This window comes from Falco peregrinus, chromosome 4 (genome assembly GCF_023634155.1).
Source record: "Falco peregrinus isolate bFalPer1 chromosome 4, bFalPer1.pri, whole genome shotgun sequence".
Lineage (NCBI taxonomy): Eukaryota > Metazoa > Chordata > Aves > Falconiformes > Falconidae > Falco > Falco peregrinus.
This window is the reverse complement of record NC_073724.1, coordinates 46,839,705-46,857,122: the sequence shown is the minus strand read 5'-3', so window position 1 is coordinate 46,857,122 and position 17,418 is coordinate 46,839,705. Positions and strand designations below refer to the sequence as shown.

The 17,418-nt window shown below is 36.4% G+C and overlaps 1 protein-coding gene across 8 annotated transcripts in view; it reads left to right on the top strand.

Moving 5' to 3' along the window:
* ITSN1 (intersectin 1) overlaps positions 1-17,418 on the top strand; it is a 136,603-nt gene that overhangs the window by 48,483 nt on the left and 70,702 nt on the right. For all 8 annotated transcript variants that reach the window (XM_055802630.1, XM_055802633.1, XM_055802632.1 and 5 more), the window contains 8 exons: positions 602-695; positions 3,438-3,538; positions 4,164-4,227; positions 6,174-6,311; positions 7,266-7,381; positions 10,839-11,101; positions 12,126-12,275; positions 12,451-12,591. In XM_055802630.1, the coding sequence (XP_055658605.1) occupies positions 602-695; positions 3,438-3,538; positions 4,164-4,227; positions 6,174-6,311; positions 7,266-7,381; positions 10,839-11,101; positions 12,126-12,275; positions 12,451-12,591 (1,067 nt within the window). The remainder of the gene's footprint in view (positions 1-601; positions 696-3,437; positions 3,539-4,163; positions 4,228-6,173; positions 6,312-7,265; positions 7,382-10,838; positions 11,102-12,125; positions 12,276-12,450; positions 12,592-17,418) is intronic.

Here is a 17,418-nt window from a genome sequence, read left to right as displayed (position 1 = left end):
TTAACAAATTATTTTGCCACTTTTTTTGGATCTACAGAATAGTAGACAGGAAATCAGCCATTCTAACTTGCTTTAAAGAATGACTTTGGACAAGGACTGTACTTCAGTTTAGCCCAATGCAATTGGTTAGCAAACTTTTATAAAAGTTAAAAGAGGAAACATGGATATACTGTATTGTAACAGTCAGTCATGTTGAGCAAAGTATTAACCCTGTTATACAGCAGCGTGATAAATCCAGCTTGCCAGTAAACTGTTGCCTAGAAATTGGTCCTCTCCTATTTATAACCATTGAAGTACTGCTGTTTGTTTGGGATTACTTTAAAATACTGGACTACATATGATTTCTAATATTAATCACAATATAATTTGGTATAATCAGGGTTTCCATAAAACTGCAAAAGTAAAAAAAGGCATGAGAGAGGTGCCTGTGTGTTTTCACCTATTTTGTTAGACGCTGTTACCTTACCTTAATATTTTTAAAAGGGATACCATCAGAAGAACCATACTACTTCTGTTTGATGTTAGGAACTAAATGAATGTAATGAAATTCTGTGGTTTAAAATGCTGATACTAGTAAACACGTGTATTCTTTTATTTACAGCCACATTGCCAAAGAGTTCTTCCTTTAGTAGATCTGGTCCAGGATCACAGCTAAACACAAAACTGCAAAAGGCACAATCATTTGATGTGGCTAGGTAAGTTGGTGTGGAATTGGTGTGGAATTAGTGTATCTGTGTATCTGGTTCCCCTGAGTTAGCAAAACTACTTCTCTTTTTCAAAGTTGTTTTCTGAAATAATATTTACTTGCAGAAATTAGTTCCTGCTGAGATATTACTTCAGGATTTCATAGGTTGCTGTGGTTTTACAAGGAGTGGTCCATGAGTAGTGTATCATTGAGATATCTTGATTTTCAGAAAAGCATTTTCTTCTGTAAATACAATCTGCATTGTGTAAGAACTGCACAGGCACTTTTAGTGTGAAAACTTAAAAAGCGATGTTCTTTAAAATTAGCAACTCCAGGATTATTTTGAAAAGTGAAATATTTAATAGTTCTTTTATTTTAAATGCACTTCACAGAATTGTTTCTTACAATTTCTTACATATTCTTCAAGCCCTGCATGAAAAATCAACTAAAATTATTTCAAGGCCTAGAAAAACATATGGTTAGGCAAAATGTATTTTACTATGGTCTTAAGTAATGTATCTAACAAAATAAAACTTTGAGGAGGTAAGATAGTAATTTCCCAAAGTCTTTTTTTTCACAGGTCTACACTGCAGCTTTTTTTGCAAAAAGAAAATGGTTTGGGACATTATTTAATTATCTATTTTAAATTTTCTTCTGCAGGTTTTTCTTGTGCCCTGTTATTAGATAAGCAACGCTACTGATTCTTGACAAATAGGATTAAAAATCTTTCAAAACAAATCTTTTTCTCTTTGAAATCTAATACTGTCAGGAACATAGTGATGCTCTGATACAAATTCCAGAGGTACAAGACATTATCTGCTTTGTCTGTAACAATACTTTGTATTAATAATTAATGAAGTTCAAGAAACTTAGCTGAAATGGCTTCTAGATATTCCATGAGAGGGCTGTCATAGCTTTGGGGTTAATGATATCTCAGTCTTGCTGGTCACTTTTATTGCCAACAGATGCCTGAACCTCAGGTGAAATGACGACTTTTCTAAGGTGAAAATGCATGGTTCTCTAAATCTGTTTGGGCCAGGGTTGGAGCTTCCTTAGCTCAATTGATGTTACTTCAGTAACTCTGAAATGTCTGCCACCAGTGAAGGGGGTATTCCTTCTACAGACTGCTGCTAATGCTGAGTGATGAACTAGCGTGTGTCTTCAGGTTTTACTTTGGAGAAAATAGATAGCAAAGTAATTGATTTGCAGAGTTTATGGAAAGGAAGCAACAAGAGCTAAGTCCATTAAACCAAAATATGAAGTTGAAGTTGTTTTTTGGTTTTGGGTTCTTTTTTATAGCTTAGAATTATTTTAAATTTTGAGAAGGGTGAAAATCAGTATGCCATTTGGAGTGCTTTTATCACTCTGCTGAGCCATGAGTAGTGAACTTTGGGCAGTCGTGGCGTTTGGCATACAAGTCAACTGTTTTGTCCTCCAGCATTTTTTCTTCCAAAACTACCATTTGAGTATCAGTGATGGAGAATTTCGTTACTTAATGTACCTTACTTCACATATCAAGTTACATATGTATGTAAGACAAAGGTAGACCTAATTTGTGGAAGCTCCAAATCTAGCAAAACTGATGAGGAAGGAATTCACATCTTTTTTGCAAAAAGAAAATGGTTTGGGACATTATTTAATTATCTATTTTAAATTTTCTTCTGCAGGTTTTTCTTGTGCCCTGTTATTTAGATAAGCAACAGATAAAACTTAAATAGTCAGCTTTTTCCTTTCTTCTTCTTTTTTTTTCTTTTAGTTTCAATTCTCTTTTCCTTATGTAAGATACATCTTGTTTTTAGCTTTGCTCCTGTAAAAGAGTATTATTAAAGCACAGTGTTTTGGTAATAGAAATAGAGGTATTTGCTGTTTTGGGTCTTGTCATGTGAGAATAGGATATGAGGTCAAATAGCAGAGTATTTCTTTGCAGTTCAACTTTGAAAGATCTTACTCTGCTCAGTGGACCCAGGAAAAGGGATTTGGTAGTTTTGGTTCATTTTTTTAACTCTAGTTTGGTATGCTGTTACAAATACTTATTTAATCTGGCTGCTTTTTTTTTTCCCCTCATCTTTTTTGAACCGTAACAAAAAAGACAAAGTTTGAATGTGCCTAAAGACTGAGAAACTGCTCATTTTCAGCATGAAGGCTTGTCAGCCTTCAAGCATGGGAAATTATAGGTACAAGTAACAGCACACACTTAGTATGTTAATGTATTAGAACTGGGAATATTACATTTGTCAGTTGAGTTCCATTATGAGAAACTGATTGCTTTCACGTGTAGCTCTTTCACACTTTTTCTGTGTTTTCATTGTATTTTACATTTGTTTTCCTGAATCAGCTTATGAATTGTTTGGTTAAGACAAAAAGTTAAAGACAGGGTAAAATGAGACATTACTTCTGCTGACTGTGGTAAGGCATTTCCTATTATATGTTTAGGTAAAAGCTTTCAGCTCCTTTACACTGTTCAGGTAACTTAATTCTCTGTTAGTAAAGAAAAAAGCAAAACTCTTAGACCTATCACATTAAACTTTACCAAAAAACCATCTTCTAAGACACTGCATTATGGTGAATGTTTTCAAACAGGAAGTCAAAGCTGTTGTGGTTTCAGGGATAGAAGGAAATATTTGTGAAAAGTACCATTTCAGTCATAAAATTTGATCTCTGTGCAGCACCTCACACTGTTGTACCTGTTAGCTTCATGTGATTAAATTTAATATTATATTTCCCTTTCCCCTTACCCTCTTTCTAATTCTAGTGTTCCTCCTGTGGCAGAATGGGCTGTACCTCAGTCATCAAGACTGAAGTACAGGCAGCTGTTCAATAGTCATGATAAAACGATGAGTGGACACTTAACAGGTACTGAAGCAGTTTTTGTTGTCTCCTTTTTTTGAACCGTAAAAGGCCAATTAGAATAGCATTTAGAATGCTGTTCAGATAGTAAGAGACTCATCTCTCTCCTCAATATGTTTTTGTTTGAATCTTCCAACTGCTTTATGATCTTGTTTTGAAGCAAGAATTCATCATAGCTTGGATCATTTTATCACCTTTATTCCTTTATTTTCTGTGAAATAAGTTGGCGCTGGGGAAGGGTACAGTGGGTTATGTAAAAACTTGTGCAGACATTTACTCACTGTTCATTGCTTAAGTTTGATTTTTACAGTTCACTCACTGATGAGGGTGCCTACCCAGTTTCAAAAAGAAACTAGAAGAGTACACTGGCTTGGTTTTACTAGTTCTGGGAGGATCTCTTTGCTTTTCATAGCTTTTTTTTTTTTTTTTAATTAATATTGCTGTAGAGAAGGGAAGGGTTATGTATTTTTTTAGCTTTTTCTTTTGGGGAGGGAGCCTAGGTTCATGCTGGTAACATCTCTTCAGTGTTACCTATTCAGAACTAAGCTTGGCTTGTGTATTAGCTACTTGGTAATGCAAGAAAAGGAGAAAGTTGCTTATTTGTTTGTTAATCCTTATTTCACTTTGTTAGGTCCGCAAGCAAGAACTATTCTTATGCAGTCAAGTTTACCCCAGGCTCAGCTGGCTACAATATGGTAAAAATAAATCTATGAATTTCCATCAAACTGGAAAATGTACTTAAACCTCTATACTTTATACTGGGCTTTTACTTCCTTTTCAGTCCCCCTCCACTGATAAATTATTATACGTTGCTTTTTTTAATGTATAACTTTATAAAAAAAAAAAACCCTGCACTGCTACAGTTATATTAATATTACTTCATAAAAGTAAAAAAAAAAAGCATCTTTTATGCTAAGCATATAGATGTTTTGTAAGCTGGGTTTCAATTATAGGATTTTTAGGCAGACCAGCTGTTCAGTCTTCTACATCCCTAGCCATATGTGATATCAGCACCAGTGAAACTTACACATTTGCACAGGTAGTACAAAAGGAAGCTTGATTCAGAACCATACTTTCTTCGGGACTTGTCTGCCTTCTATGTGAGTTTCCAAGGGCTTATTTCCAAGAGGCTGGAGTTACATATGTTTAAAATAATGGATTTTAAAAGGATTTGTCTCAGCTTCTCTTTTTCCTTTCAACTTCTGTTTGATTAAGTTTATTATGTTCTTATTGTCACATGGAAAGTTACTTCTAATTAACTTCTATACTTTATAAGTCTTTACTTGAAAACCATTTTCAACTCACTAACCCGTCTGACTTCTGTGTGGGGATGTCTGTTGTGTTGTTGCTTTAATAGCACTCTCTCCTCTGTTTCCTAACAAAGCTACTGTAAGGAAAAAAAATAATCAACCCAATCAGCTAGCAAATGACTAAACAAAATACACTCTGCCTGTTGCCAGTGTTGAGTGGGCATGGAAGTGTTGTCAGCGTACACTAGGAGTTCTAAACATAACTTTTAATTTTTGACATTAAAAACTGCCAAGTCTAATGAGATAAGGAATCGATTTTACATCTTTTATTGTCCTAAGTATTGCTCCCTTTCCTGATACTTACTGTCTGGCAGTGGAACTGCTGTTGCTGTTCTCTGGGGCAAGATTTGTCAGTCTGTATTGGGACTGGATTCACTGATTTATAGGCATACAAAGTGAAGTACTGATATGCAGCCTATCGGCTATTCTGTAGCAGCTGTTTCGATATTTCTGTAACAAAGATGTGGATCCAGAGTATTAGGTTAGCTGATCAATTATATCCTTGCATGCTAGATTTTTATTTTAGGGCTTGTTCTTGTGCCCCAGCCTGAGTAGTTCAATAACATAAGCATGGATCAAATGAAATTAATATTTTTCCTCCAAATTTAAATCGCATAAACAAAGTCCTGTACCTTGTTTCAGTTGCTTACCTTTGATTTTCACAGTATCATGGGAGATTTTTCTGCGTGATTGGAGTGCAGCACACTAGAGAAACAAAGCTGATGTTCAGGCTGTTAAATTTTGTCCAATACCACCTTAACATGAGTAAAAGCATTTTTTGCATCTGTTGGAATACTGATTTTAGGACATCCAGGGATGTTACTCCATAATTTTCAGTATGTGCATAATGCTAAAATGTTTTTGTGCTTATCAGGACTAGAATGGCTTTGATTTTTAATGCAAATATGTGCTCTGGAATGTGAGATAGGAGCCTTCATGGAAGAAGGAGACCAAACCATAAAGTTCTACCAAGCATCTTAAGCTGATTTTTTTCTAAATAATACTGTGAAGTGGATGTTCACAAGGTGTTCAAGAAAACTGCATTGGTTAATATTACTACTATCGCATATGGTACAGGCAGCACTCAAAAAGCAAGTGAAGTAGAAGCCATGGCTATAAGGATAGTTCCAAGGCAGATATGCATCAGAAATGTGGGAAATAGTGAAGCATTTGATTTTTGGTTTTTGCTTTCTGTTTCAAAGAAGTAAAGTAGTGTGAAAAAATAGTGAAAAGTTGAATTAATTTGGAACTGAATACATTAAAACTATGCTTTTTAACAGTGACTTTTAATATTTAAGGATTTACTTACTTTGTACCTTCCCTTTAAAAAGGAATCTTTCCGATATTGATCAAGATGGAAAGCTTACAGCTGAAGAGTTTATTCTGGCTATGCACTTAATTGATGTAGCTATGTCTGGTCAGCCGCTGCCACCTGTACTGCCTCCAGAGTATATTCCACCTTCATTTAGGTAACTGGTTATAGTTCTGGAATCTTGCTCCTAAATTTTTATTTCATTTGGGAAAGCTGTTCTGTGAGCGTAAAGTACAAGAAATTGAAAAGTAACTGCTCTCTTTTTTTGTACTGCATCTATGGCACAGAGTGCTTTCTCGTTGGGAAATGCTTGACTATCTTTTTGGTTTTATTACAAATACTGGATGCTGGAAGTAGCAAGAATTCCTTGTAAGAATATAGTTTTGTTCAATGTTTTATGCCAACATACTTTCCAAAAACCTTAATCTGGCCATAGAAGTATGAAGTGTTACAGTTCAAGTTTATACTTTTGTAGAGCAAATTGGATGTATTGAAACTCAAAACATGCTGTGAATTTGCACTCTACCGAATTAGGATGTCTTTTGATACATTTTTATCTGTGAATAGTAGTGGTGAGTCATTACTTCTGTTTCTCTGTTTTATTTTTTTGTGGAGAAATGGGTGGGAAGACTGTAACAGCAATGGAAAGAAATGTTTGCATACAATCATAGCTTCATGTTCTTTAAGTATCGTCCTGAAGATTACATGTTTTTTTTTTGTTTTCTGTGAGGTCCTGCTTTTAGCTTGACTGTGAGCTCTTCCTTTGTCTTTGCAACTTTTGCTATAGTTTAAGTTGGCATTTCCCCAACTTCAGAGTGGTCACAAGTGAAAGACCCTGGAAACAGGGTTGAACACATTGGTAAATTGCATGGGACTGTGAACTTAGAATTAGATTTCTCAGGTCACCAGTGTGTGCTGTTGGGACTCTGGAGGATACTGTTGTCTTAATGACAATGGCTGAGTAAAATCCTCTGGGCATCACTGAGGGAACATTAAATATCATTAAACATTAAACTGTTGCATTTAATTCATGATTTCATTGTTAAATCATAAACAAATTTGGCAGGCATAGGCTTTTTAAAGCAACTTAGAATTGTCATTTTATTGACAGAAGAGTGCGCTCTGGTAGTGGCATATCTGCTCTAAGTTCAGTGTCTGTAGACCAAAGGTTACCAGAAGAGCCAGCATTAGAAGAGGAACAGCAGCAACTGGAAAAGAAATTACCAGGTGAGCAAGCAAAAATAGATTTGTATTGTGTGCTGTTACCAGATGTTATAATCAGGTCATATGCTGTGGAGTTATAAGGGCTTACTAAGAAATGTTTTGTTTCCAGATCAGTTTGTGACATGTCAGAGACATAACCAAGACATTGCTTGGTCCAGCTAATTGCTGACTGTTGTGTGATCCTTTGTGTTAGTGATAACAGAGGTATGAACAACATTCAGGCTGCCTATCTTAAGCACTCTCAACAGAGGCAGCATTTTGCAGTCCTATAATGGGGCTGCAGTGAACCTTTTTACTACTTCCATCTTTTGACTTGGATGGAGTGTAGTTTGGCGTATGTACTCTATAAAAGATCACAGTATACATACAGAGACCTTTCATTGCAGTCTGTATAACAATGTTTCTTTTATACAAGCTTTAGAAGCCCTGCTTTTGGGAAAAGGAAAAAAGGGGAGGAGTGGGAGGGGGGAGAGTAGAAAGCCTCCTAGATGCTAAATGTTAGGAAACATCTTAACACATCTGATCATCCCCTTGTTCTTTCTACTTTCTTTATTTTGCTCTGTTTTATTCTGAGATGACCAGAATGTCACACAGTTGAAGATGTAGCAATATGACAGATTTATACAGTGCCATAATAATGCTTTTCTGTTTTATTCTAAATTATTTTTCAATTTTTAAAATTGATTCCTAACACTGTGTGGCCTCTTCGATCACAGCTTAGATCTGAGTTGATATTTTAGAAGTCTTTCTGCAGTAATGCCAGCATCCTTCCCCAAATCTATTAACCATTTCAGAGCTCATGACTCTGTGTGTTTAGTTAGGATTATTTTTATTCCCCATGTCACTGCTCCGTATTAGTCAATATTTGAATTTTCTGTGCTTCTTCATTGCCAGATCACTCAGTTTTGTGAAACTCAGTTTCTAAAGCTTTTCACAGTCAGGTTTTTATTTTAATATTGTGACTACCTGGCATAATCTCCAGAAGCTGTCTTGTTACTTTGTAGTCTCTTCCAGATCATTGTTGCACACTGAGTAGCACAATTGCTAGTAGAGATCTTTGAAGGAGGCTACTGAGAATGTTTCTGTCATTGTGAAAGTTGGTAATTTATTTCACCCTTCAGTTCTAATCTGTTAACTGTTAGTTCCCAAGGAGCTTCTGTCTCTTTCTATAACAGGTTAGTTCCAGGGATCTGCATGTGAGCTATTCAGATACAACTCTTGTCTTTGGTTTTTATTTTATAACTAACTGCTGCTGACAGTCTGCTGGGTAATAATGATAGGTTGAAGGGAGATAGCAGGGTCTGCTGAAGGGTCACAATTGAACATTTGGCCACAGGTGAGATATGACTCTCCTGCACTGGCTGTTTTGAGGCCCAAGTCTTGTGTCTCTGCAATCAGAGGATTTTGGTATGCAGTTTGTAGTGTCAGGAAGGTCAACCACTGCATTGGCTTAGTTTCTTTATTGGATTTTGACTGATCTTCTTTTTTGCTTTTTCATTGATACAGTTGGGTCTATTAGACTTGAGAGGTAGCTCTCCTGCACCAATTCTTCCATGGTATCATGTTTAGTCACGTCTACTAACTAACTCTGTCTGGCACAGCCTCTGCTACTTTGCCCAGTGTGAGAGTAGACTGACTTTGTAGCTTTTAAGATCATTGTGTCATCTTTTCTTAAAGACTGGTGCTGCACTTGTCATCTTGTAGTCTTACAGCACTACGTTGATTAAAGGATAGATTGTACAGCACAGCTCGTAATTGATTAATGTTGTATTAGAACCATGGATTAGCATTGTCTGGGTTTGGCAAACTGTTAATCTTAATTTTTTGGTTTTATTTTTGTTTTAAAGCCATTTCTGCTTTCAGTTAAAGAGGAACTAGAGTGTATAAGACTTTTACTGTATTTGGTGTATAAATTTTCCATTATAAAGATCACTTATAGTGAATGTCATCTTGATTCTTCATTGGCTTTGCTAATCTGGCTCGGTATGTTTTTTTTCCTTTTGAGACATTTGAAAGAGTTTTTATTGTTGGCTTTTATAAGCTTTTAGAAGCTTTCCCTTAATCGTAGTAACACAAGCCAATAGCTAGTTATTTAATTTGCTAGAAGTCATTCTCTTCTATTTTTGTACTTTGGATATGCTTTGTTTTGTTATCTCTGGTAGCTACCATGATTTTGCTCAGTGACCATACTAGCTTGTTGGGCAGCCATCTAAGAACCTGTTTTTTCTTCTTAGTGGTACATGTTTTCTGAGCCTTAAATGTGTTATCTTAATGTCCATACTACTTGCGACTGTTTTGCCTTTCTACCTATTCCTTGTAATTGACTTTCTTGACAAATATTTTTTTCTTTTTTTTTTTTTTCCTCTTTTTGCTTGGTTTTCTAAGTCAGTAGGGATTTTAGTCACATTGTCCATCAGTGTCTCTGATACAGATCAGCTCTGGATCTTAATATTCTTTGAACCCAGTGGCTAATTTTAAACAAACTTGACAGACAACAGAGTGGTTACATTTTTTCAAGTTTTATTTTTATGAAAATTGGTGATAGGCAATAGGAAAGGGTGGGGCAGACTTAGAAAAAGACAAGAATTCGATTGGTTCAGCAGACATCAAGCCAACGTGTTAAACAGTGTCTGCACACTTTGAAGTAAATATGCGCTATCTCTTAACTTGACTTGCATGCCAAAAATGTACATGTTGGACATGCAGGGAGAGCAATATCGAATGTGGGATATGGCAATGGGACATACAGGGTATGAAAAGAATTATAAGGTGAAATGGAAAAAATAATTTTGAGATCTGTGAGAGAGGGCCCTAGGAATGTGAAGCAAGGGAAGGACAGTCTCTGATATTGTAGAAGGATGTCAGGGAACCTGTGCTGGAACTGAGGTCAATTTTTTAGGACAGTAAGTGATAAGGATGCAAATCTGCAGAAATCTAGTCTTCCTACTGCTCAGTTCAGCTGCTCAAGAACTTAAACAAGCCATTTCTTTTCCTGACAGTAACTGAGTAATTTTCGTCATTTGCATAATGGCTTTTTAATAATATAATCAGCTGAATTTGTTGCCTTATAGTAATTGAAGTGTTGGTTCTTTTACTGCTACTACTGTCAAATGTATAGAGGAACTGCAGATCCTGTGTCCTCACAGAGGATTAGCTGGCAAGTGGTTTGTCGAAGTTATACCCACCTGTTGGGCTTTGTGGAGAAACCTAAAAGCCTGAGGAATAGGAACTGAAATTCACACCTTGGTTTCCTAAGGATGTGGGTTTAAGGGGATCTACAATATGATCATGATAAAACCTAGAATTACCTGTAGAGCTATATGATCAGTAGTTGAGACCTACATCTACTATTGTTGAAAGGTTGTTTCACTTAGATTCAGCATATATGGATTTTAAGGGTTTTTTTTAAGTCAGTAGCAAAGTTTAATTCTCCTTTGCTCCATGTTATCACACATTAAAGTTACGTTTGAAGATAAAAAACGGGAGAACTTTGAACGTGGCAACCTAGAACTTGAAAAACGGAGGCAGGCTCTCCTGGAGCAGCAACGCAAAGAACAAGAGCGTCTAGCACAGCTGGAACGGGCAGAGCAAGAAAGGAAAGAACGTGAGCGGCAGGAGCAAGAACGTAAAAGACAACTGGAGCTAGAGAAACAGCTGGAAAAACAACGGGAATTGGAACGGCAGAGGGAAGAGGAAAGGAGGAAAGAAATAGAAAGGAGAGAGGTAACCAACTGGATAAAAGGAAGGTGGTTATGTCACCGGCAGCTGTGTTTGATTAGAACAAAATGTAATGTGTACACTAAATATTTTGTTGTCATTTTTTAGTAAGTAAACATTTAAAGAAGGAACTTAAATTTTTGGGTTCTTGAAAGTAAGGAAAGGGTCGGCTATCTCTTTATTTTTCATGTGAAATGGATGGATGAGACATTTAGATCTAGGACAACGTGCTCCTAACCACTGACTTGTTTAAAAATAATAATTATTTTTTTCTTTGATACAAAGATATACTTGAATGAATGATGATAAACTCATGGGTATTGCTGACATTCATGTCCTGTGATAACTTAACCAGCACGCGTTTTCTTTAACAAATTAACAGCTTTTTTAAATAATTGCTTTTTATTTTCTCACATTGCCAAATAATGATGCATTCAGTGCAGTAGCATTTGACTATTCTTTGCAAAGCTGCAGAATGTCTAATATTGAAGGTTTGAAAGATTTTTGATGCCATCTTGGTGAGTTCTTGAAGTCTTAACATGGAATAACTTGTTAAATCAGAAAACTGGATCTTGGGAAACTGGTTAAAATGGAGTGATAAACTGTTTAGTCACCTAAAGCGTTGGAACAGGCTGCCCAGGGAAGTGGTTGAGTCGCCATCCCTGGAGGTATGTAAAAAAAGAAGTGTAAATGTGGCACTTAGGGACTTGGTTTAATGATGGACTTGGGCAGTTGTGGGTTAATTGTTGGAGTCAATGGTCTTAAAGGTCTTTCTCAACCTAAATGATTCTGTGATTCTGTCTGCTGTATGGTGAAGCCCCGTTTCACCAGTGTTCTCATGTGAGGGTTTCAATTGAGCAATTTCTATGCTTAGAGGCACATACTTAGTCCACAGTTTAGTGAAGTTTTTATATTGTTTTAATTGCACATTAGAATGACTATTAGCAATTAGAATAGTTTCTCAAAATAGATCTTTCATATTTTTTAAAATAAAAAAATTAAATAAAAATATTTATTTCATATGCTGCAGGCTGCAAAACGGGAACTTGAGAGGCAACGGCAACTCGAGTGGGAGCGTAATCGTCGGCAAGAACTGCTAAATCAAAGAAACAAAGAACAAGAGGACATAGTTGTTCTGAAGGCAAAGAAGAAGACCTTAGAATTTGAGCTGGAAGCTCTAGTAAGTGATCGTGTTGCAGATAAAATACACAAGCACAGTAGTGACTGTTATATGGCCATGTTTATTTTCTATAATTTCAATTTTTAAATATGGAATATAAGTGCTTTTTAGATCCTTACTTGCATGACAAACCATTCTGCTAAAAAAAGAGAGATATTTTTCTTTTTTTCTGAAGAATGATAAAAAAAATCAATTGGAGGGAAAGCTTCAGGATATCAGATGTCGGCTGTCTACCCAAAGACAAGAAATTGAAAGTACAAATAAATCTAGAGAACTGAGAATTGCTGAAATCACCCATTTGCAACAGCAGCTACAGGTGAGAAAATGTTCTTAGCCTTACATTTTGACTTTCTCAGCTGGATCAATATCCTAAGCAAACTTGCTACAATATATGATGTGTTGTTCCTTGTACATAAGGAATTGTTGTAGATAATTTGTCATTCTTTTAAATGAATCTTCTTCAGACGTGTCTAGGAATTGCTTCCTACACTTGCAGGTGTGTCTGTGATTATCACTTCATCTTCATGAAATCCTGTTGTGGGGAGCAGTAAGTAAATTGTTTGGCTGAAGATGTTAAAGGGTTTGGGGGGGATGAGGGGGAAGAAATTTTATGGCATTTATTTTTGTTGGCAGTGATTGCTGTTTGTGTGCTGAAAGAAAGAATTGACTTCAGTGAAGTAGCTTGTTGATGATGCGTATTTTTTTTTTTTTTTTAATTTATGAAATAATGAACTCTCAAAATTGAAGTTACCAGTTAAACCAGTTAGTTCTTAGTCTGACTCTGGCATTAGCCTTTCCTACTTCTCTAAAATTCTCTGTCAAATTAAAGATGGAATTGAGTAGATGTCTGCTTTTAGTGAAAGAATGTTCTTCGCAATTAGTAAAAGTTTCTAGATGAGTATTTGATTTAGGGATTTTTTTTTTTATTAAATATTTTATATTGCTTGAAATTAATCCTTGGTCAGTAGTGGGGCTCTCAGTGCTTTTCTACCACTTACATTATGAGGGCTTAGGTGTAAAACCTTTCTTAGAACCTAATCCTACTGTTCCATTTCAACTTTCTAGGCATATAGTACATTCATTTGAACAAAACCAGAACTTGAAAGTTCAGATTTTTTGTTTTACGTATGAGGGTTTTTGACTGTTTTTTTCTTATTTCTTAAAACATCTTACATTTCTATTGAAGTTTTGTATAACGGCATTACACAGTTTACAAGACTTCTTTCTTTTGGCAGCAGCTTATTATAAAAGGTATAATTTAGGGGTCATATTCTTGCACAGTGTTTCTGTCCACTTGATGCATACAATAGCAAACAAGAAATGCTACTAGGCAACACTTGTGACATAAACAACTGCCATAGCTAGGCTTGAAACCACTCTTCTCTCTTTCATGAAATGCTTCTGTATTGACAACTGAATATGAAGTCAAACAGAGTTGAATCAAGTGTAGGAAATTAAGTTACACATAGCAGTACTGGCTCAAAGAGACAAAAAACTGACTGCTTGATAAAATGCATGAAACCCCCCCCATTTACCTGAGTAAGTTAAAGACTGCTGATCTTGTGTGCACAGCTGATCTCCATGTAAAAGCAACGACTACCTCAATTTCTCTGTAACCCTTCTATTCCAAAAGCTTTTCATTGAAATGGTCTAAGGTACTGTAACTCACTTCAGAAGAAGATAAGCAGCTACATAGCATTGATAGATAAATGCTATTTCAACAAATTGAATGGAATTAATTTCCTACTTTCGTATGTAATTTCTGTTAACTTGGTAACTTTTTGTCAGTTAGCCTCTGTAGTCAGAAAAGATAAAGTATGTCTTTGCTTTTGCCATAATATAAAAAAATGAAGAAGGAAAAAATTATATGTTACAGTAAAAAGCTGTAAACCATTTATATTATAGTAAATACCAATGTGCTACTGTTGGGATAGAGTCCCTTATAACAGACATCCTAAAAAACCATGAGAAATTACTATGATCAAAAGCTTGAATTAGCTTCCACATCTGGTTAAGTAAATGGAAGGTGCAGAGGGAAGAAAAAAAAGTGAAACCAACACCAATGGGAAACAAGTAATGAGAAAGGTAATCCGTCTACAACTAGGTGTTAAGTAGCTTATTAGAAAGTGCTAAATAAACAAGGAGCAGTGTTCTCTGTAGATGCATTAAACAATTTTTTGAATTTAGTCATGTCTTTGTAGATGTGCTTTTTCCCTACCTACAGCTTTTATGCATTGTGATTTATTTATTGCATGGTGATGCAACTACATCACCATGAAAGAGAAATTTCAAGGAGGGCAGGGGGATTCTTCACCTTCCTAACATTTGGTTTGTGCTACTTACTACCCAACCACAATGGTCAAAAAGCAGATGGTTTTTTAACACCACTCTCTGAAATTTAATTGAAACATCTGGCAAAGTACACAGATTTTGTAGTTATCTACATTTTACTCTTGTTTTGGAATCACCACTGTATTTGTAGTGATTTTTAACCATGTCTGGTCATTGTAATTGGTAGTAAGTGTTATGTGTCCAGCAGCTCCGTTAATGTCTGTGCACTTTCTAAATTGCTTTGTTCACAATAACTGTCAGAGCACTTCTGTAACGAAAACCATGCTTGTGTTTCTTCGTGGTTATTTTGTTGGATTTTTGGTTTTGAGGTGGTTTTTTAGGTTGAAAGCATTGGCTGTGACTTTGTGGTATTATCTTCTCTCAGGTGGTTTTTAATCCCAACCACTAATATTTCAGTTAATGTCTCTTGAGGGTTTTATCACAATTGTGATCCTAAAAAGAAGTGTCGCTACTTAGTAGAAAAGGCCAAACATTATCTGGGAAGAACCTAAATGAGTGGATAGCTTTTTCCTGAAAAAAAGATGTTTCTCAAATATCCTGTAAATTTTACTGTCTAATTTGTAGAGGAAAGACTCAAGCAGTAAGTGACTTTTTAAAGGAAGATTTTGATCCTCTGAACTCTCCAGTAGATTAGAAAGTCAGTTGTGGTCTAATCCTGGCCAGCAACTGAGCACCACGCAGCTGCCCACTCACTCTCCCCCACTGTGGGATGGAGGAGAGGATCGGAAGAGTGAAAGTAAGAAAACTTATGGGTTGAGATAAAGACAGTTTAATAGGTGAAGCAAAAACTGCGCATGCAAGCAAAGCAAAATAAGGAATTCATTTACTATTTCCCAAGGGCAGGCAGGTGTTTGGCCATCCCCAGGAAAGCTGGGCTCCATGACGCATAACGGTTACTTGGGAAGACAAACGCCATAAGGCCAGATGTTCCCCCCTTCCTCCTTCTTCCCCCAGCTTATATACTCAGCATGATGTCGTATGGAATATCCCTTTGGCTGGTTTGGGTCACCTGTCCTGTTTCCCCTCCCAGTTTCTTGTGCCCCTCCAGCCCTCTCGCTGGCAGGGCCTGAGAAATGAAAAGTCCTTGATTTAATATAGACATCACCCAGTAACAACCAAAACATCCGTGTGCTATCAACATTGTTCTCACACCAAATCCCAAACACAGCACTGCACCAGCTACTGAGAAGAAAATCAACTCTGTCCCAGCTGAAACGAGGACATCAGTATTGTCCATTATCTTTGTAGGACGATATATCTTCACTTAGAAATATCTTACTTTAATACATCTGACACTTGCTATGAAAAGATGAGTTAATTCAAAGGAGTAATTATTCTTCAACCTGTTAATTGGTTTCAGGATGGAGTTTGATTAAAATTGTGGAAGAAATTTATATAACAATTAATCCTGAGTGAAGAAAATTTGTGCTAGCTATATGAATCCGTGATATCTAGTAGAGTGGTATTTCCAGGGATGTTTGGAAACATCCTGCCTTCCAAACACCTGAACTGTATTATAATGTCTACAGGGCTTCTGCTAGTTACCAGCACATTATTTGCCTCCTTGATGAACACTTTGGCTCCCTAGTAATTTGGCTTTCCTCTGAAGCACTGAAAGCAGGGTATGTGGCAGAGGCTTAAGACATATAGTGGTATCTCAGTTTCTCATATGCCCTCTTGCTCACAGCATAGGATCAGAAGATAACTTTCCCTTGTTAGATTGACAGGAACTGCTTTTTGATTGCTTTGTTTGCCTTCTACTGCTATATGGGACATTATTCAGTTCTTGGAAATTTCTTGTTGCATGCAGTGTTAGTGATGCCATTAATTTCTTCCATCTGTTTCTTCAGTACAACTAAAGGATGTGGAAAAGCATGTTGTGGATGCTCTGGAATAGATGCTTATTACTTGGCTGCCTGTGCTTTCAGGAAACAGAACTTGACCATCACGATCCCTTGTCATTCTCTGTCCTTAAATACTCTCCAAACTATTCTGTCTATTAAGATTGCGTTATCTGGAGCTTAGAAGTATTCTGACCTTCAAAAATAAACAACTAAGGTTAGGATTACATTCCATGCTGAAATGTCCTATGTTACACAATTTTGATATCCTTGTGTCTTGAAAGGTGATTTCCTTTCCTCTTTCTCTAGAAGTTTATCTATCAATACATTTAGTCTACTAGATGCCACCTTTCTTGGGTTGTACTACTTGAAAACTTTATTTCCACAATGCCCATGTGCTATACTAATTTAATAATACTGTTTATATTTTTCATCGCAAACTATGGCATGCGGGGCATGCAGGTATTTGGGTGGAAGCATGTGGTGGAAGCGAAAGTGTTTTGCACTTAGCTGAAGCACATGGTAATGGTGGTTGTTGTTAAGGAGGCAAGCCCCCTCAAGCAGATGATTTGGAAAATGGTGCATTATATATCGCTGTTTCTCATTTGGTTCTAGTGGGGAATATAGTCCCATGGTAGGAGTATCTGGCCTTCACGATATGCTTGAAGGGCTGGAAGAGATCTGCTGATGCTATAGGCAATGCATCTGAACAGTGAGGGACACGTGCGTTTGAGTATTAGGAGTTACGTAGTTTATCTTATACTTTGTGAAATCATAAAGTCATTGACTCTGCTTTGCTATCTAAGTATGTTTTCCGGACCATAATGAGATTACAGTAGTTTCCGGTGATTGATAAGATGACTGCATAAGATCTGAGCTGTCCACCGCAGAGGCCCAATCAAAAGCTGCCATGAGTAAAGTGGGACAGCTATGAAGTCACATCAGTATGG